This window comes from Oncorhynchus nerka, linkage group LG20, assembly GCF_034236695.1.
Source record: "Oncorhynchus nerka isolate Pitt River linkage group LG20, Oner_Uvic_2.0, whole genome shotgun sequence".
NCBI lineage: Eukaryota > Metazoa > Chordata > Actinopteri > Salmoniformes > Salmonidae > Oncorhynchus > Oncorhynchus nerka.
Window position 1 is genome coordinate 44,022,495 of NC_088415.1, and position 20,431 is coordinate 44,042,925.

General features: G+C 43.5%; 1 protein-coding gene across 1 annotated transcript; it reads left to right on the forward strand.

Annotated features, from left to right (window-relative positions):
• Window positions 1-1,388: 1,388 nt before the first annotated feature.
• LOC115102654 (differentially expressed in FDCP 6 homolog) lies at window positions 1,389-17,001 on the forward strand. Its single transcript, XM_029622814.2, has 11 exons — window positions 1,389-1,564; window positions 10,169-10,309; window positions 10,485-10,670; window positions 12,198-12,425; window positions 12,587-12,733; window positions 12,986-13,094; window positions 13,324-13,622; window positions 13,853-14,019; window positions 14,860-15,058; window positions 15,531-15,621; window positions 16,390-17,001. Exons 1-11 carry the CDS (start codon window positions 1,445-1,447, stop codon window positions 16,599-16,601), a joined length of 1,899 nt encoding a protein of 632 aa, XP_029478674.1. The 5' UTR covers window positions 1,389-1,444; the 3' UTR covers window positions 16,602-17,001.
• Window positions 17,002-20,431: the final 3,430 nt, after the last annotated feature.

The following is a 20,431-nucleotide window of genomic DNA, read 5'->3' on the forward strand; positions in this document are numbered from 1 at the left end:
TGGGGACTGTGAAGGGACCTCTGGTGGCATGTCGTGTGGGGTATGAGTGTACGAGCTGTGTGCTAGTAGTTTAAACAGACAGCTCGGTACATTCAACATGTCAATACTTACAAAAACAAGTAGTGATGAAGTCAGTCTCTCCTCTACTTTGAGCCATGAGAGATTGACAATGCATATTATTAATGTTAGCTCTACGTGTACATTAAAGGGCCAGCCATGCTGCCCTGTTTTGGGCCAGTTGTAATTATCCCAAGTCGCTCTTTTTGGCACCTGACCACACGACTGGACAGTAGTTCAGGTGCGACAAAACGAGGGCCTGTAGGACCTGCCTTGTTGATATTGTTGTTCAGTTGTTCATCTTAGCTACTGTTGCATCAATATGTTTTGACCATAACAGTTAGTCTTGTTGTTGATCCCGCCTCAGTTTTCACAGCCATTGAACTCTGTAGCTGTTTTAAAATGACCAATGGCCTCATGGTAACATCCCTGAGCAGTTGCATTCCTATCCTGCAGCTAAGATCAGAAGGACAACTATATTTTTTACGTGTCTGGGTGGTTTAATACATAATCCACAGCATAATTATTAAAGTGAACATGCTTAAAGAGATGTTCAATGTCTGATTTGTTATTGTTACCCAATCTACCCTTCTTTATGAGGCTTTTGAAAAGCTCCCTGGTCTTTGTAGTTGAATCTGTGCTTGAAATGCAATACTTGACTGAGGGACCTTACAGATGCTGTATGTATGGGGGACAGAGGAAAGGTTAGTCATTCAAAAATCATGTCAACCCCTATTATTTCACACAGAGTGAGGCCATGTATCTTATTATGTGATTTGTTGAGCCACATTTTTACAGATGAACTCATTTAAACTTGCCTAAACAGAGGGGCTGAATACTTCAGCAACGATTATAGTTTGGTTATTCTTTATTTATCTTTAAAAAAAAAAAATCTTCCACTTTGACACTCCAGAGTATTTTGATGACAAAAAATGTACAATGACTTGTTTTTAATCCCACTTTGTAACACAATACAACGTGAAGAAATTAAAGGAGCCTGAATACTTTTTGCAAAGCATAATAATGGCGCAGGCTGCCGTTTTACAGGCTCCTAAGCAACTGTGCGCTTAACTCTATTTCTTGAACTGCATTGATTGTTGGTTAAGGGTTTGTAAGTAAGCATTTCACGGTAAGGTCTACAGCTGTTGTATTCGGCGCATGTGACAAATACAATTTAATTTGATATGATTGTGGACCCCTACCTGCAGTGTTCTGCCCCACCAGCAGGTGGGGTAGTTGAGACTGATTGGATTGTAGTGCTGTCAGCACAGGTCCTCACGAGCCACAGTACAGGGTGTGTGTGGGTGACTGTTGGCTGTCATACATAGGGCCACGTATCAAGAGGAGGGGAGAGGAGAGAAAAAAAAGCTGTGAAAGAAGGAGAAAAATGGAAAGTTATGCTGCTGTAGACATGGACCTACGCTCAGAGCTCCTCAAGTCCATTTGGTATGGTTTCACAGCCTTGGATCTAGAGAAGAGTGGAAAAGTGTCAAAGTCTCAACTTAAGGTAAGTACCTGGTTACATTAGGTAAAGGTAGATTTTATGAGTTTTTTTGGACCAATGCTTTGGGGCTCTTTCTTCTATCCAGGCACCCTTGCTGTCTAATGTCCGACCTCAGGAACATCATATTAATCTTCTCTTCTTAAGGTAGCTGGAGTCAGCCAACAATATATAAAGTGAACTGGATCCACAAAAATATACATTTATTGACATTGGATGATGAGCAGAACAGGTCCTGACCCAGCAAGCACATAACGTTCTGGGAACCATATGTTTACCTTCCCACAACTTTCTGGGAATGGTGCAGGATAGTTGCTTGGCTTTGGAACATTCTTAACACATTTAAGGAACTTGACAAAAAAGCGTTATTTTCTTGTTATTTCATTAATTTAACAGAACGTTTCCTAAAATGGTCACATTTAATTTAAATTTTGTTAATGTTCACGGAACATTCTCCAACTGGTTTGACATTGGAAATATTTTCAAATAGTTCAGAGAGTGTTAAGAAACATTGTTCTTCTGTGCGAATTTCAGTGCTTCAGCATAGCATTTCCTACATCTTTCCTCATGGTTCTATTTAAAGTAATGTTCTCACATTGTTATACACTATATTCAGTGCCTTCAGAAAGTATTCAGAAACATTGACTTTTTCTACATTTTGTTATATTACAGCCTTATTCTAAAATAGATATTGTTTTACCTCATCAATCTACACATAATACGCCATAATGATTTTTTGCTAATGTGGATATATAAAACCCCCCCTGGAAATGTCATATTTACACAAGTATTCAGACCCTTTACGCAGTACTTTGTTGATGCACCTTTGGCAGCGAATACAACATTGAGTCTTCTGGGTATGACAGCTAGAAGCTTGGCACACCTGTATTTGGGGAGTTTCTTCTATTCTTCTCTGCAGATCCTCTCAAGCTCTGTCAGGTTGGAGGGGGAGTATCGCTGCACAGCTATTTTCAGGTCTCTCCAGAGATGTTCGATCGGGTTAAAGTCCGGGCTCTGGCTGGGTCACTCAAGGACATTCAGATAGTAGTCCGGAAGCCTGTGTTGTCTTGGCTCTGTGCTTAGGGTCGTTGTCCTGTTGGAAAGTGAACCTTCACCCCAGTCTGAGGTCCTGAGCACTCTGGAGCAGGTTTTCATCAAGGATCTCTCTGTACTTTGCTCCATTCATCTTTCTCTCGATCCTGACTAGTCACAAAGTCCCTGCCGCTGAAAAACATCCCCACAGCATGATGCTGTCACCACCATGCTTCACTGTAGGGAAGGTGCCAGGTTTCCTCCAGACGTGACACTTGGCATTCAGGCCAAAAAGGTCCATCTTAATTTATCAGACCAGAGAATCTTGTTTCTCATGGTCTGAGAGTCCTTTAGGTGCCTTTTGGCTAACTCCAAGCGGGCTGTCACGTGCCTTCTACTGAGGAGTGGCTTCCGTCTGGCCACTACCATAAAGGCCTGATTGGTGGAGATGGTTGTCCTTCTGGCAGGTTCTCCAATCTCCACAGAGGAACTCTAGAGCTCTGTCAAAGTGACCATAAGTTCTTGGTCACCTCCCTGACCAAGGCCCTTCTACCTCGATTGATCAGTTTGGCTGGGCGGACAGCTCTCGGAAGAGTCTTGGTGGCTCCAAACTTCTTCCATTTAAGAATGATGGAGGCAGGGCCTCCCGGGTGGCGCAGTGGTTAAGGGCGCTGTACTGCAGTGCCAGCTGTGCCTGGGTTCGGCCCAAGCTCTGTCGTAACCGGCCGGGAGGTCCGTGGGGCGACGCACAATTGGTCTAGCGTCGTCCGGGTTAGGGAGGGCTTGGTCGGTAGGGATGTCCTTGTCTCATCGCGCACCAGTGACTCCTGTGGCGGGCCGGGCGCAGTGCGCGCTAACCAAGGTTGCCAGGTGCACAGTGTTTCCTCCAACACATTGGTGCGGCTGGCTTCCGGGTTGGATGCGCGCTGTGTTAAGAAGCAGTATGGCTGGTTGACTCCTGTGGCGGGCCGGGCGCAGTGCGCGCTAACCAAGGTTGCCAGGTGCACGGTGTTTCCTCCGACACATTGGTGCAGCTGGCTTCCGGGTTGGATGCGCGCTGTGTTAAGAAGCAGTACGGCTGGTTGGGTTGTGTATCGGAGGACGCATGACTTTCAACCTTCGTCTCTCCCGAGCCCGTACGAGAGTTGTAGCAATGAGACAAGATAGTAGCTACTACAACAATTGGATACCACGAAATTGGGGAGAAAAAGGGGTCAATTTAAAAAAAAAATGAAATAGTGGAGAGAACGCTGTGTTCTTGGGGATCTTCAATGCTGCAGAAATGTTTTGGTACCCTTCTCCAGATCTGTGCCTCGACATAATCCTGTCTCGGAGCTCTACAGACAATTCCTTCGACCTCATGGCTTGGTTTTTGCTCTTACATGCACTGTCAACTGTAGGACCTTATATAGACAGGTGTGTGCCTTTCTAAATCATATCCAGTCAATTGACCACAGGCGGACTCATATCAATGTGTAGAAACATCTCAAGGATGATCAATGGAAACCAGGAAACCTAAATTTTGAGTCTCACAGCAAAGGGTCTGAATACTTATGTAAATAAGGTATTTCGGTTTTTATTTGTAATTCTTTATATCTAAAAACCCATTTTCGTTTTGTCATTATGGGGTATTGTGTGTAGATTGATGATAGAAAAAAAAACATTTAATCAATTTAAGTAACTGTAACATAACAAATGTGGAATAAGTCAAGGGGTCTGAATCATTTCCGAAGGCACTGTATATAAAAGTATGTGAACACCCATTAAAATTGGTTGATTCTGCTGTTTCAGTTACACCCATTTTTGACAGGTGTATAAAATTGAGCACACAGGCAGTAGAATGGCCTTACTGAAGAGCTCAGTTACTTTCAACGTGGCACCGTCATAGGATGCCACCTTTCCAACAAGTCAGTTCATCAAATTTCTGCCGTGGTCAACTGTAAGTGCTGTTATTGTGAATTGGAAACATCTAGGCTCAACCACGAAGTGGTAGGCTACACAAGCTCACAGAACGGGACTGTCGAGTGCTGAAGTGGGTAAAAATCGTCAGTCCTCAGTTGCAACACTCACTACCGAGTTCCAAAGTGCCTCTGGAAGCAATGTCAACACAAGAACTGTTCGTCAGGAGCATTATGAAATGGGTTTCCATGGCCGAGTAGCCTCACACAACTAAAATCACTATGAGCAATGCCAAGCGTCAGCTGGTGTGGTGTAAAGCTCAGCGCCATTTGAGCAGTGGAAACGCGTTCTCTGGAGTGATGAATCACGCTTCACCATCTGGTAGTCCTATGGACGAATTTGGGTTTGGCGGATGCCAGAAAAACACTACCTATCTGAATGCATAGTGCCAACTGTAAAGTTTGGTGGAGGAGTAATAATTGTGTGGGGCTGTTTTTCATGGTTCGGGCTAGGCCACTTAGTTCCAGTGAAGGAAAATCTTAACTCTACAGCATACAATGACATTCTAGATGATAATGTGCTTCCAACTTTGTGGCAACAGCTTGGAGAAGGCCCTTTCCTGTTTCAGCATTACAATGCCCCTGTACAGTGGCAGTTCTAGCTTGTATGGCTCCAAGGGCGAACCTCCCCAACAACAAAAAAAAGCACAATTCTGCATTAACTGTAATTTTTATTAAGATTTGGAACAACACAAATAAATAATCAGAACATTTAAAACTATATAAAAATATATGCAAAAATAAGTAACAAAAATAAGTAACAAAGACAAATGGAAACAAATTTGTGTTGATTTGGCACTCGAGCATCAATACATTACCCATCCCCCAACACTGTCAACCAAAAGTCAAGACTAAACCAATTCACCCTGCTGGTGTGCAGACTGGTTTTATATTATTCTTAATGATTTCACACAAACCAGAAGAAACAATATGTCTGTGAAACTATATATTCAATTAATTGTGGTTTATTTGGTAGCATTTTGTAGTGTGACTGATTTGACTAATTGCATTAGTACTGTATAAAGTTAGAGGTGTGCTATTTGATAGATTCCCCCGCTCCCCCCACCTCGGACTTCCAGTGGGGAGACCTGAGGTCAACCTAACCCCGCCCCCCACCCCATCTCGTACTTCTGAGTGGATGACCTTCCCAGGCAGTAGCCTGCCTAGCTCACAAACTAGAATCAGGGCGCTCACTCCGACAAGGTTAATTGACCCACAGTCCCACACGGTGACAAAATATCATTGACGTGACGTGCAAATGAGCGATAGAAAACCGATCACGCAAATTCATATTTTTATTGTTTGTGCGGGCGCCCTGTGGAGCCCCAGGCAAGATGCCGCCCCGGGCGGCTGCCCATGTCGCCTATACCTAAATCCGCCACTGCCCCCATGCACAAAGCGAGGTCCATATAGAAATGGTTTGTCGAGATCGGAGTGGAAGAACTTGACTGGCCTGCATAGAGTCCTGTCCTCAACCCCATCGAACACCTTTTGAGATGAATTGGAACGCCAACTGCGAGCCAGGTCTAATCGCCCAACATCCGTGCCCGACCTCACAAATGCTCTTGTGGCTGAATGGAAGCAAGTCCCTGCAGAAATGTTCCAACATCTAGTGGAAAGCCTTCCCTGAAGAGTGGAGGCTGTTATAGCAGTAAATAGGTGGTTTGAGATGTTCGACAAGCAGGTGTCCACATACTTTTGGTAATGTACTGTAGATGGCTGACTCAGTGATGAAGATGTTTCCTATGGGGAGCAAAACAGTAATGATAGTGAGAGTGAACAATGTGTGCTTGTGTTTTAGAGGCAATGCGAGTGTGGAGCTGACAAGTAACAGTTTGCTCTCAGTGTTTCTATGAATAAGAGCCCTTATCACCAAGTTGTACCCAGACTGGTCCATGATGTCACCACATACAGTGCAATTGGTACTGTGGCACTGAACATGACCAAAGAGGTGGTGAATGGAATAGAATGTGTCACACATTGTCTTCAATACTATGGTCATGTACATCTTCAGTGCTTATTGTTATTGACAAAGTAGTGCTGTAGAAAGTTGGATATATAATCATTACATTACCCTCCATCTATCCATTCGGCCCTACGTTCAGCCATGTGCTACTGGCTTTAACTACTAGAACCTTGTGACAAAGCCTATCCCGTCATACTGTGTGTGGGACAGGCTCTAGTCTAGAGTATTGTCCAGACCAGAACCATGCAGTTAGGTTTATCGAGGCTAAGTACTCTGGTCTGGAGTATGGCCCAGTCAGTCCAGAGGCCAGGGAGTCATATACCCTTTTTAAAATCTACTTAGCCAAACTGAGCTGAGCTGTATCATGTTGGCTACAGTACACCGACCATCCACCATAGGTGATGGAACCGTGCTGGAAAAATTAAGAAAAAAAGAGCCAGCCAGCACAGTATGGTTCAGGTTGGAATGATATTGTGAAAGAATAATAGAGGCTTAGAAGCCAGCAGGCCGCACAGGTCACATATTCTTGGTTTCGTAGTGAAAAGAGGAGGGAGGGAGAAGGAGAGGAAGACAGGATGTGATGTTTCAAAAGATGTGGGCTGGGTGCACTGACTCTAACCCCCCTTCCCTCTCAAAAAAAAAGGATTGTGTCAAATTCTATTTCAATAAGCCTCCAGTTATTTATTGATGCTCTCTTGAAAAACTATTAACTTCACAGGAATAGCATTGTATTTTCTCTGAGGTCTAAATGGCAGTTGAAACATTGTTGTGCGTGTGAGAACCACTCTTGAATGACATTTTTATGGGTAAATCATAGATATTGTAGCAACCCTAACCCAACACTTAGCGATCTTGTCAAAGGGTTCAGATCTCGTTGTAACGGCTAAGGTGTTGGCTTGCCAGTCGCGGGACCAGGGTTTGAGTTCTGGTCGGGGCTACCCCCCAAATTCCCTAGAATATGTAAACTAACTTTTTTGCTTTTTATAGAAGACTAAAATACTTTCATGATTCAGCTTTTGTGTTTCAGTTCCTTCATAAACCGGCAAAGTATTTCTCTTTTTACTGTACGACATCTGTCTGACAGAGACAAGTCACCGTTTTTAAAAGGATCTACCAAAGATTTAAACTTGATATGTAACTTATTTTCAATATACATTTTGTTGTATCTCATCGACAGTGCCGTGAAACTCTTGATACTGATTGTTATCAGATCTTCAACCAAAACCTAATATTAGATAAAGGGAACCTGAGTTTACAAATAACAAAAAAAGTTATTTTCCAGCGTTTAAAAGTAATTGCCCCCTTACACTCAATAACGGGTTGTGCCACCTTTAGCTGCAATGACAGCAACCAAATGCTTCCTGTACAGTGAGGGAGAAAACTATTTGATCCCCTGCTGATTTGTACCACTGACAAAGAAATGATCAGTCTATAATTTTAATGGTAGGTTTATTTGAACAGTGAGAGACAGAATAACAAAAAAATCCAGAAAAACACATCAAAACTGTTATAAAATTAGTTGCATTTTAATAAGGGAAATAAGTATTTGACCCCTCTGCAAAACATGACTTAGTGCTTGGTGGCAAAACCCAGACGTTTCTTGTAGTTGGCCACCAGGTTTGCACACATCTCAGAAGGGATTTTGTCCCACTCCTCTTTGCAGATCTTCTCCAAGTAATTAAGGTTTTGAGGCTGACGTTTGGCAACTCGAACCTTCAACTCCCTCCACAGATTTTTTTATGGGATTAAGATCTGGAGACTGGCTAGGCCACTCCAGGACCTTAATGTGCTTCTTCTTGAGCCACTCCTTTGTTGTCTGGGCCATGTGTTTTGGGTCATTGTCATGCTGGAATACCCATCCACGACCCATTTTCAATGCCCTGGCTAAGGGAAGGAGGTTCTCACCCTAGATTTGACGGTACATGGCCCCGTCCATCGTCCCTTTGATGCGGTGAAGTTGTCCTGTCCCCTTAGCAGAAAAACACCCCCAAAGCATAATGTTTCCACCTCCATGTTTGACGGTGGGGATGGTGTTCCTTCTCCTCCAAGCATTCCTCCTCCTCCAAACACGGCAAGTTGAGTTGATGCCAAAGAGCACCATTTTGGTCTCATCTGACCACAACACTTTCACCCACTTGTCCTTGGCAAACTTCAGACGGGCATGTTTATGTGCTTTCTTGAGCAGGGAGACCTTGCGGGCGCTGCAGGATTTCAGTCTTTCACGGCGTAGTGTGTTACTAATTGTTTTCTTGGTGACTATGGTCCCAGCTGCCTTGAGATCATTGACAAGATCCTCCCGTGTAGTTCTGGGCTGATTCCTCACCGTTCTCATGATCATTGCAACTCCATGAGGTGAGATATTGCATGGAGCCCCAGGCCGTGTGAGATTGACAGTTCTTTTGTGTTTCTTCCATTTGCGAATAATCGCACCAACTGTTGTCACCTTCTCACCAAGCTGCTGGGCGATGGTCTTGTAAACCATTCCAGCCTTGTGTAGGTCTACAATCTTGTCCCTGACATCCTTGGAGAGCTCTTTGGTCTTTGCCATGGTGGAGAGTTTGGAATCTGATTGATTGAGTGATTGCTTCTGTGGACAGGTGTCTTTTATACAGGTAACAAACTGAGATTAGGATCCCTCCCTTTGAGTGTGCTCCTAATCTCAGCTCGTTACCTATATAAAAGACACATGTGAGCCAGAAATCTTTCTGATTGAGAGGGGGTCAAATACTTATTTCCATCATTAAAATGCAAATCAATTTATAATATATTTGATATGCATTTTTCAGATTTGTTTGTTTGTTATTCTGTCTCTCGCTGTTCAAATAAACCTACCATTAAAATTATAGACTGATAATTTCTTTGTCAGTGGGCAAACGTACAAGATCAGTAGGGGATCAAATACTTTTTTCCCTCACTGTAGTTGATCAGTTTCTCACATCGCTGTGGAGGAATTGTTGCCCACTCTTGCATGCAGAACTGCTTTAACTCAGCAACATCTGTGGGTTTTCAAGCGAGAACTGCTCGTTCCAAGTCCTGCCACAATTTCTCCATCGGGATTAAGTCTGGACTTTGACTACGCCATTCTAAAACGTCAAATTTTTTGATTTTTAACCATTTTAATGTAGACTTGATTGTGTGTTTTGCATTGTCTTGCTGCATGACCCAGCTGTGCTTCCACAAGTTCTTACTGTGGAATGCAGTGTTTGGTTTTTGCCATAGTGGGACCCATCTCATCCAAAAAGTTGACCAAAAAGCACCTGGATGATCATCAAGACTCTTTGAAGAATGTTTTATAGACAGATCAGTCAAAAGTGTAACTTTTATGCCTGCCGAAAACCAAACACTGCATTCCACAGTTTGAACCTTTAACCAACAGTCAAGAATGGTGGTGGTAGTACGATGGTGATGCTTTGCTGCCTCAGGACCTGGACAACTTGCCTTAATAGAAGGAACCATGAATGTGTGTGTGTGTGTGTGCTAAGGTGCGGAGAATCAGAGCAGGTGGTCAGTCCAGTCCAATTATTTAACAGTCTGATGGCTTGTAGATAGAAACTGTCTCTGTGCCTGTGGGTATCAGACCTCATGCTCCGATACTGTTTGCCCGACGACAAGGGAGTGAACAGCCCTCACAACCCTGTCGTTTGTGTGTTCTAGGTCCTATCACATAACTTGTGTACGGTTCTGTCCATCCCTCACGACCCGGTGGCTCTGGAAGAACATTTCAGGGATGATGACGATGGACCGGTCTCCAGCCAGGGGTACATGCCTTACCTCAACAAATACATACTGGACAAGGTAAAGTCATGTACACAAACACACCCAAGTCACCTGACATTTTTGCCTCAGTCGTTCCTTTTCTTTTGTTTGTGTACCCAGATGCCACCACTTGGTTTATACAGAAGGAAAAGAGAGCTAAAAGAAATGCTAGGTACATTTTCCTTACTCAGTGCTGTTTTATTATGCCTCACAGGTTGAAGAGGGCTGTTTTGTGAAAGAACAGGTTGATGAACTGTGCTGGACTCTCACTGCTAAGAAGAACTACAAACCGGCGAAGGACAATAAGAACGTGTTGCCAGGGAAAGATGCCTTTCATCTCTGGAGTCTGTTTAACTTTCTGTCAGAGGATAAATACCCTCTCGTTATGGTTCCTGATGAGGTGAGTTATGTATACAAAGCATGCTGTGTTCTGTAGCGTATTTTACAACAAATTCACCTAGAATATAGTGGATGGATGCTAATACATTTAGTCACTTAAAAACCGCTGTAACCAAATCCAAACACTCATTCTAATTGTAGTATTTAATTGTAGGGGCAGCAGGTAGCCTAGCGGTTAAGCTCGTTGGACCAATAACCGAAAGGTCTCTAGTTCAAATCGCAGACTTGTTCGGTGAAAAATCTGTCTGTGCCCTTGAGCAAGGCACTTTTATTTTTTTTAACCTTTATTTAACCAGGCAAGTCAGTTAAGAACAAATTCTTATTTTCAATGACGGCCTAGGAACAGTGGGTTAACTGCCTGTTCAGGGGCAGAACGACAGATTTGTACCTTGTCAGCTCGGGGGTTTGAACTCACAACCTTCCGGTTACTAGTCCAACGCTCTAACCACTAGGCTACACTTAACCATAATTGATCATGTAAGTCACTCTGGATAAGAGCGTCTGCTAAATTACTTAAATGTAAAATGTAGTATTTATCTGCCAAACCTCTATACAGCCTGCTCTCATAGACTAGACGTAACATAGTAAATGTAAATCAGTATGATATGTTACATTTGGTAAGGTTACTTAAGGCAAAAACAAAAGTAGGGAGGTTGGGCGTGCGTGTAACGCGAACATCTAGAAACCCAAAGTTTGAATTCGTATCTCATTATGGACAACTTTAGCAACTTTTCAACTACTTATTACTTTTGAGCTACTTTGCAACTACTTAGCATGTTAGCTAACCCTTCCCCTAACCTTAACCCTTCCTCTAACCCTTTAACCTAACTCCTAAACTTAACCCCTAACCCCTAGTCTCGCTAATGTTAGCCAGATTACTAATGTTAGCCACCTAGCCATCCAGCTAGAATTTGTAACATATTATATGTTTTGGAAATTCGTAACATATAATACGAATTGTAATTTGTAACAACTTACGTAATGGGTGATGGATATCCACAAATGAATACATAACATACAAAACGTAACATACAGTATCATACTAAATAGTGTCAGAATTACATATAGAATAATACGAAATGCTCTGAGAGAGGGTTGCTAAATATAGCAAACCCGTGAGGACTGTTTTTCTTCCTACTGATTGCTGTGTGTCTTTCAATACCTAAATATGGGCTTGTATGTCACTTGTAGCATGGCTTTTGGTTTCAGCCTGTAGTCTGTTTTTCACAACTGGTGTTGGCAGTATGATTGTGATAAGCCACAGATTTCACAGATTTCAGAGCAGGGCACTACAGTGCCTCAGAGTAACAACCAGCAGTCGGGGTGGTTTCACTGAAAACAAAAGCATAGGTTACATTATCATCCAAATATTATCTTGAGTCGTGACGGACTATTAAAATAAACAAGATCGAGATTGAGACTCAGATTATAAACCAATTACAAAACAATTGAAAGGCAACCATTCCCCCCATAAACCAATTCATCCCTTTTACAAACAAATTATTTGTGTTTTGTTTGAATTATTCAGGTGGAATATCTCCTGAAGAAGATTTGCATGGCCATGAGTGTTGAGCTCAACTGTGTGGAGCTGGAAGACTTCATCTCCCAGGATGCAGTGCGACAGAATGGTTTCACTGTCTGGTCCTTCCTGGAGATGATGAACACTGGGAAGATAACCAGAGGCATGGGCCAGGAAATCACCAGCATGGCCATAGAGGAGGTCTACAGGGAGATAGTTGCTGATGTCCTTAAAGAGGTAGGGTACTTAAAAACAACAGAACAACAATACAGCATCTCTATACTGTCTGCCTGTCTGAATTTCTTGCCATCTGCCTACCTGCCTGTGACCTCCAATTCTGTTTCAGTGACGTGTGTTGATTGTGTCAGTTCTGTGTGGGTTGACTCTGTTGCCTACAGGGGTACCTGTGGAAAAAGAGTCAGCTGAGGAGGAACTGGAAGGAGCGCTGGTTCACCCTGAGGCCGATTACCCTGGATTACTACACCAGTGAGGACCGCAAGGAGCGCCAGGGAAGCATTGCTCTGGATGGGAACTGCTGTGTGGAGGTAGGCTGGGTTTGAGGTGGGGTGGGACCTGGGGTGGGGCAGTGGGGACAGGCACAGCTGAGATGGGCTCCTTTTTGAGAATGGGTGACAGATAGGAATAACTTATTCAATCAGAGCTACAGGGTAAACACATCCCTCCCTCATATGCTTAATTTGAAATAGCTAAAAATAGAATGGATTTACAATGAATGTACAACAAATATATATACATTGTGCTAATGTGTCACAATGAGTACTTCTCCTGTTGATCAGGTGCTGCCAGACCGTGATGGGAAGAGGTGTATGTTCTGTCTGAAAACTCTGTCCAAGACCTACGAGATGAGTGCCTCGGACACCAAGCAGAGACAGGAATGGACTGCAGGTACCACAATCAATAATTTGTTAATTGAGCATTTACATGTTGTTGACACAATTATTTAGGGATATGATGAATTACCAAGCTTATAACAACTATCATACTTATGACAAAAGTAGTGAAGGCAACAATTCCCCCTGCCCTATATGTTGGGTTGATTACTGGGTTGATTATTCAAAGTCAAGCAGTAAGCATATACTGAGTACTGACATCCTGTCCCTCCCTTCACCCCCAGCCATTCAGACAGCCATCCGTCTACACACTGAAGGGAAGACCTCTCTCCACAAGGACCTGAAGCTGAAGAGGAGGGAGCAGAGGGAGCAGCGGGAGAAGAGGCGGCTGGCCAAGGAGGAGGAGCAGCAACGTTTTCAGGCTCTGCAGGAGGAGAAGGAGCGTAAGCTGGCCGAGCTGGAGCTCCTAAAGGAGGCGCAGAGGCAGGCCCAAGCCCTCCTGGAGCAGGACGAGATGAGACGGCGCCAGCATCATGAGGAGATGCAACAGGCCCTGGAGGTGCAGCTCCGCGAGGCAAAGGAGGTGAAGACTGGGAGGGGCAGGGGTATAGGAAGTGTACGGGGGAGGAGAGGGTGGAGGGAAGAGAGGAGTGTGGTTGCTTGGAGGAGAAAGGTGGAGGAGTGTTGATGAATGGAGAAGAGTGACGACTGCACAATGTTTACCTGTGTCGCGCAGGAGAAGGGTGGAGGTTGATTCAGACTGGAGGAGTGGGTGTTTAGATGTTCCATGCTGATGTGGGTCTCCTCTTCCAGTCGCGGGCCACCATGCAGGCAGAGATGGTTCTGAAGGAGGAGGAGGCGGAGCGGCAGAGGAAGAGGATCAAGGAGCTGGAGGAGATGCAGACAAGTCTGGAGGAGGCTCTACAGCAGGAGATCAAAGCTCGGCGGGACGAAGAGGTCTTTCGATACGCACAGACTGGGTAAAGGGATACACACACACACACACACGCACGTAGGCAGTTACCCACGCACGCACGCAACACACTCTCGCATACACACACACACAGGCTGAGGGCAGGGTGCTGGACACACTCAGACATTGTTTCGCTCACACTGACTCACAAACCTAGTACCCTCACTACTTTGCTTACAAGACACAGGCTCATTTTAGGGCTTGCTGTCATCGTGTGAGAAGGCACCAAGTTGGCACGTAAAAGCTGCATGTCTTTTTACAGAGCACAGTACACAGCAGAGAGATAGATGGTGTTAAGAGAAGCCGATTGCTGTTGAAGAGAGGCTGTTGCATTAGTTAGGTTCCTGAGGAAGTTGAGTTTAACAGAGGAAGTTGTCTAGCTACGATCTGTAGGATCTGTTGACACTGATAGGGTGTTCATGGTGTGTCTGTCACAATCTGACATGTAAGAATAAGCAGTGTGCTTTGATGCATTTATTCACTGACTGCTCGATGGGAAACATACAGATCCTAACCTGTTCTATTTAATTTTGTGACTGCAAATACAAGGCAGCTATAGCATACAAATATGAAGCAATACATTAAAGGCTCATATATGCTTTTTTTTTTTAAACATAACATTGTACAGTATATAATGAAAGGTAATGGAGATAAGCAACAGCGTTAGGGGGCGCCTGTGTTTTACTGGACACTTTTTGAGAGACGATTGCGAGGTCAAGAGTTTGCATGTGTCACGTTTCTAAAAACATTAAATGTGTCTCGTCCAACTTCTTACCACACAATGCCATATCTACTGTATGTCTTCCAGTTAAAGATTTTCTATTTGTCCTATACGTTTATTGTACAGTTTGCTGTCTGAGGAGGAGGACAAGATGAAGGCCCTGATGGCGCTGCAAGAGGAGCAGGAGGAGTACATCCTGAAGACCCAGAGGGAGAAGCAGGAGCTAAGGCAAGAGATGGAGAACAAGTCCCGCGCTCTTGAGGAGGCCCAAAGGCAGCTGGAGGAGGTCAGGGCCAACCGCTACAGGGTCGACCAGGACGTTGTGGTAAGTGCAGAGATACACTATATAATATAAATACCTGTGCATAATGTTATAGTTATATAGTGATGAGTCACCACACCGTTAATGGTACTTCAAAACAGCCCTGGCTATTTGGGTATCACATCCCAATGGGCACAGACGTCAGTTCAACGTCTAGTTTCGATTTACATTTGGTTGAGTTGTCAACTATGGTGAATTTAACATGAAATTACAAATATTCACCATGTCATTGGCTTTAGGTTCAAAATTGTGAGAAAAAAATACAAAATGCCATGGTCGATCCAATTATTTTTCCACATTGATTCAACGTGGTCACAGATTTTCTGGGTTAAAATTAGGTGGAAACAACGTTGATTCAAACAGTTTTTGCCAAGTGGGATGTGAGCAGGGATGTGATTGCGGGAGATAGTGAGAGAATTAAGTAAGTTTTACTGTGTTTGCGGGGGTGTTTTTAATCTGTCTTGTGTTCTTATAGGCTGCCCAGAGGAAGCTTCGCCAGGCCAGCACCAATGTCAAACACTGGAATGTTCAGATGAACCGACTGATGCGTCCTATTGGACCAGGAGGTAGGCTACGTCACACCACACCAGTGTCTTCATTGACTATAAAAAACATACACAGAAAGCTTAGGTTTGATATATTATCATGTTTGAGGCGCAGACAAAGCAAGGAGGAGTAGTCACGATCTGCAACATAAACACTGGTCGTGTCCCAAATTTTGACCGGTCAAAAATACTGCACTATAAATGGAATCGGGTGCCATTTGGGATGCGTACACTGCCAAGAGCCTGCTGCTAAGTGCTCAGCCATGATTTATGCAATCAGGTCACTAGAATAAGCCTACGTTTCCTTGTGGTTTGGGTGGCTTTTAACTATGCACAAAGAGCATGTAGTGGATAAGACCTACAGTAGTAGGTGTATAGTATGCTAAAGGTCCCTCTTTCTCACGGTGGTAGCAGCTGGGGTTTGTCAAGCTCATTTTAGAAGACGTCTTCCTCAAACATAGTGTAGACAAGACGCGTTCGTGCATTTCTATTTTATTGATCTTAATCATATTTTGAACTGAAACGCCCTGGCTCTACTCTACATGTCACCCTTACCAGGTGACATGCCACCACTCTCCCTGCATGGCAGACACAGAATCACATGGATCTGTCTCCTATCTTTGCCAAAGTTAGACAGCTTCAAGTTAGACCAATTACATTTCAAGGGGTGACTGATATTTTAGCTGCAGACAACCCTGGTTTTCTTTGATGACATTGTTTCTTCAGTGCCATATATGTTAAAATAAATGTTTGTTGTTCTGTCTCCTGATCTCCCTCCCATGGTTCTAGAGAAGAGACCATCAGGGGGTGGCTCTTTCTCCAGCTTCCAGATCCCATCCCAGAGAGATCCAGGTCTGCGTCTGAGACAGAGGTCTGAGGATCCAGACGAGGAAAGCAAGGAAAACGTGGACAACAGCAGCAGTGCAGGGTCGGGGTGTGAAGGAGAGAGAGAAGAGAGGCGTCTCTCTCAGGCCTCTAACGGAGACATGGACATTCCCTGAGGATCATATGGTGCTTCTCATCAAAGCCTAACTCATCAACTGTTTATTTTGTTTGTGTTTTTTCTAATGGAAAAGCAAGGTGGAGAACCTTTTAGTATGAAATCATATTTTTAGGTTAACTTCCTGTCAATTGCTGGGTAGGATAAAGGGAAAGTAAACACACTGTTCAAATGTTCTCCCACAAACATTTTTGTAATTGTATTAACTTTTTAGTAGTTTGTATTATTCTCTCACCTTTTCTCACAGTATGTTATAACAGATCTCCATGTTTTAATGAAGAATGAAAGAACCATAATGCACCACTATGAATTTTGTAGATATATTTACTAAGTAGTTTGTAACCTCGTCCCCAGGCTCAATTGAGCTGGCTGGCAGACCAGATTAAATGGTTTGGAATCTAGTTTTTGCTCGCCTCTTTGTGTGTCTCCATTAAAAGTATTATCAAACGATAACGGGTTGGGCTCGATATGCAAACAGAGAGGACTGATTTGTAGAGGGAAACTAATGCAAACTGCTTCTGTGGTCTCTATTTCCTGTTTCCGTTGTAAGTCAACAGAGATCAAGGCTCTTTCTGGGGTGCCTGCCTTACCTACATATTATGCAATGTTGACGTGGCAGTTTCTCAATTGTCGTGTCTAATTCAAGGGTATTCTCTTGCTTTTTATTTGAGTGCATCCATTGCATTATTTACACTGAGTGTACAAAATATTAGGAACACCTTCCTAATATGCTTTCCAATGCTTTCCACAGTTATGTCAAGTTGACTGGATGTCCTTCGGGTGGTGGACAATTCTTGATAAACACAGGAAACTGTTGAGCGTGAAAGACCCAGCAGCTTTGCAGTTCTTGACACAAACCGGCGTGCCTGGCTCCTAGTACCATACCCGGTTTAAAAGGCACAAATATTTTGTCTTGCCCATTCACCCTCTGAATGACAGATATACACAATCCATGTCTCAACTATCTCAAGGCTTAAAAATCCTTCTTAGTGAGCATTTCTCCTTTGACAATTTTATCTATCCACCTGACCGGTGTGGCATATCAAGAAGCTGATTAAACAGCATGATCATTACACTGGTCCACCTTGTGCTGGGTACAATAAAAGGACACTTTAAAAATGTGCAGGTTTTGAGGGAGCATGCAATTGGCATGCTGACTGTTGGAATGTCCACCAGAGCTGTTGCCAGAGAATTTAATGTTAATTTCTCTACCATTAGCTGCCTTCAATGTTATTTTAGAGAATTTGGCAGGAAGTCCAACCAGACTCGAAACCGCAGACCATGTGTAACAAAAGCAAGCCCAGGACCTCCACATCCAGCTTCTTCACCTGCGGTTTCATCTGAGGGGGTACTGAGGAGTTTTTATGTCTGTAATAAAGCCTTTTTGAGGGGAAAAACTCATTCTGATTGGATGGGCCTGGCTACCCAGTGGGTGGGCCTATGCCCACCCATGGCTGCACCACTGCCCAGTCATGAAATCCATAGAGTAGGGTCAAATTAATTTATTTCAGATTTTTTTATATGAACTGTAACTGTAAAATATTTGAAATTATTGCATTTGTATTTTTATTCATGATAAAAAGGCCTTACAAAATCCTATCATTGCTATGTCGATGGCACTCAACTACTCTTCTCCTTTCCCCCTTCTGACACCTAGGAGGCGACACGCATCTCTGCGTGCCTGGCAGACACCTCAGCTTGGATGTCAGCCCACCACCTCAAGCTCAACCTCAACAAAACGGAGCTGCTCTACCTCCCGGGGGAAAGCCTGCCCGCTCCAAGACATCTCCATCATGGTTGACAACTCCACGGTGTCCCCCTCCCAGAGTGCAAAGAACCTTGGCATGACCTTGGACAACACTCTGTTGTTCTCTGCAAACATCAAAGCAGTGACTCGCTCCTGCAGGTTCATGCTCAGCAACATTCGTAGAGTATGATCTTTCCTCATACAGGAAGCGGTGCAGGGCCTAATCCAGAATGCCGCAGCCGCCTGGTGTTCGACATTATTCTTCTTTGGTATCATGTCGTTCACACATTTTGTTTGTGCATGCCGCCACCTACTGTAGTGTGTGTTCAATCACCTTAGATTTTGTTATACAAAAATAAAAAGGGGAAACATTTAAGAAATAATAATATGCACCACCAACTAACCCAACATCTATATATCACTATTTTTTTTTTTTTTATCACCACCCCATTCCACTATTTTGACCCTATCTGGTCCATGCCACTTGCCTGGTAGGACGGGACACCACCACTTCACACACCCTGTAGCTCTTCTGAAGCCAAATCTCGTATACGCAAATACTTCTCTGCAGCTGCCACCACAACATCTATTTTTTGTGATTTTCGTTCCATTTCTGTGCTACAGTTGATAACCATTGATATGAACGCTAAGAAGCCAACCTTACTAAAGCATACAGTGTATCATTGATGGCCTATCCCTCTGTGCTGGCACAGATCCACTCCTCACATGGATCCTCTCAGGAACTCTCACCCTTGACGCATCCTCCTCTACTTTCTTCACTGCCTCAGCATACAACACATTCTGCATTACTCTGACTCTGGCCAGCTCCACCTGCCTCTCTCGCACCGGACACTTCCGATCCCCAGCAGCATGGGCACCCCTACAGTTGACACACAACTTTATTAATCGAAACGACACAATCCTCCATCTCATGCACTCCTGCACTCTTCCCACATATTTGAATCTCCCTCCTACAAACTGCTGTGACATGACCATAGACGTTGCACCTGAAACACCGCAATGGATTCGGCACAAAAGCTCTCACGGGATAACTGATATATCCTAACAAGAATTTGTCAGGTAAAAAGACTCAAAACTCAAAAAGGACTGACAGTTTCACCACCGGGTCTGCGTTGCAGCAAACGGCAGGCATCACAAACGGCAGGAATCTTCAACTTCTCCACCTGCACACTTAACACTGCCCCAGAAATCACTCCATTCAATGATGCCCTATTCCTAAGCGCAAAGCAAGAAACAGATCTTGGCCCAAGTTGCGTGACATGGAGCGCCTGCTTAACTGCTACCAACTTCTTTCCTAGCCACCCTTAAACCGCACATGGATCCGCCAAAAGGCAAGGATTTTCACCTAAAACGACATACCCAAATCAAACTGCCTGTAGCTCAGGACCTGAAGCAAGGATATGCATATGCTTGATACCATTTGAAAGGAAACACTTTGAAGTTTGTGGAAATGTGAAATTAATGTAGGAGAATATCACACATTAAATCTGGTAAAAGATAATACAAAAAACAACAACATGCATTTAAAAACAAAAAATTCATGATAATAATTTATGATAATATAATATTGCAGTTTAGGTGCAATTTAGATGATGCAGCGTGTGGGCAAAGTTTCAGATAGATCCAGCAAAGCATTGCAATTACTGGACAATATTTATTATCAAGTCTGCCCAAATGTGCCAAATTGGTCAATTGATTTCTTTTCAAGTACATAACTAGAGAACATACGAAAATGATATGGTAACACATTGAAGTTTTACACACTCAAAGGAATGTCATACATGATGGCTCATTAGCTTATACACTAACTTTCACACATCTAAATGGCCAGGTGAACCGGGGTGAACTGTAGAACCCAGTTATAACATTTGAATATAAAAATAGATTTTATCAAACAAAACTGCTACATTTTATCTCTGGGACATTCAGGATGACAAAATCAGAGCAAGATTACTGAATGTAAGTTACATTATTTACTTTCAGAGGTGAATGTATCAAACCAGTTGCCGTGATACATTTTTTGTTGTTGTTGTACCCTCTCCTCAAACAATAGCATAACATTT

Excerpts from the sequence above, each read along its gene's own strand:
- LOC115102654 (XM_029622814.2), top strand. The coding sequence starts at position 1,445 with ATGGAAAGTTATGCTGCTGTAGACATGGACCTACGCTCAGAGCTCCTC. Across the intron at positions 10,310-10,484 it reads ACAAATACATACTGGACAAG|GTTGAAGAGGGCTGTTTTGT; the intron begins GTAAAGTCATGT and ends TATGCCTCACAG. Across the intron at positions 12,734-12,985 it reads ATGGGAACTGCTGTGTGGAG|GTGCTGCCAGACCGTGATGG; the intron begins GTAGGCTGGGTT and ends CCTGTTGATCAG.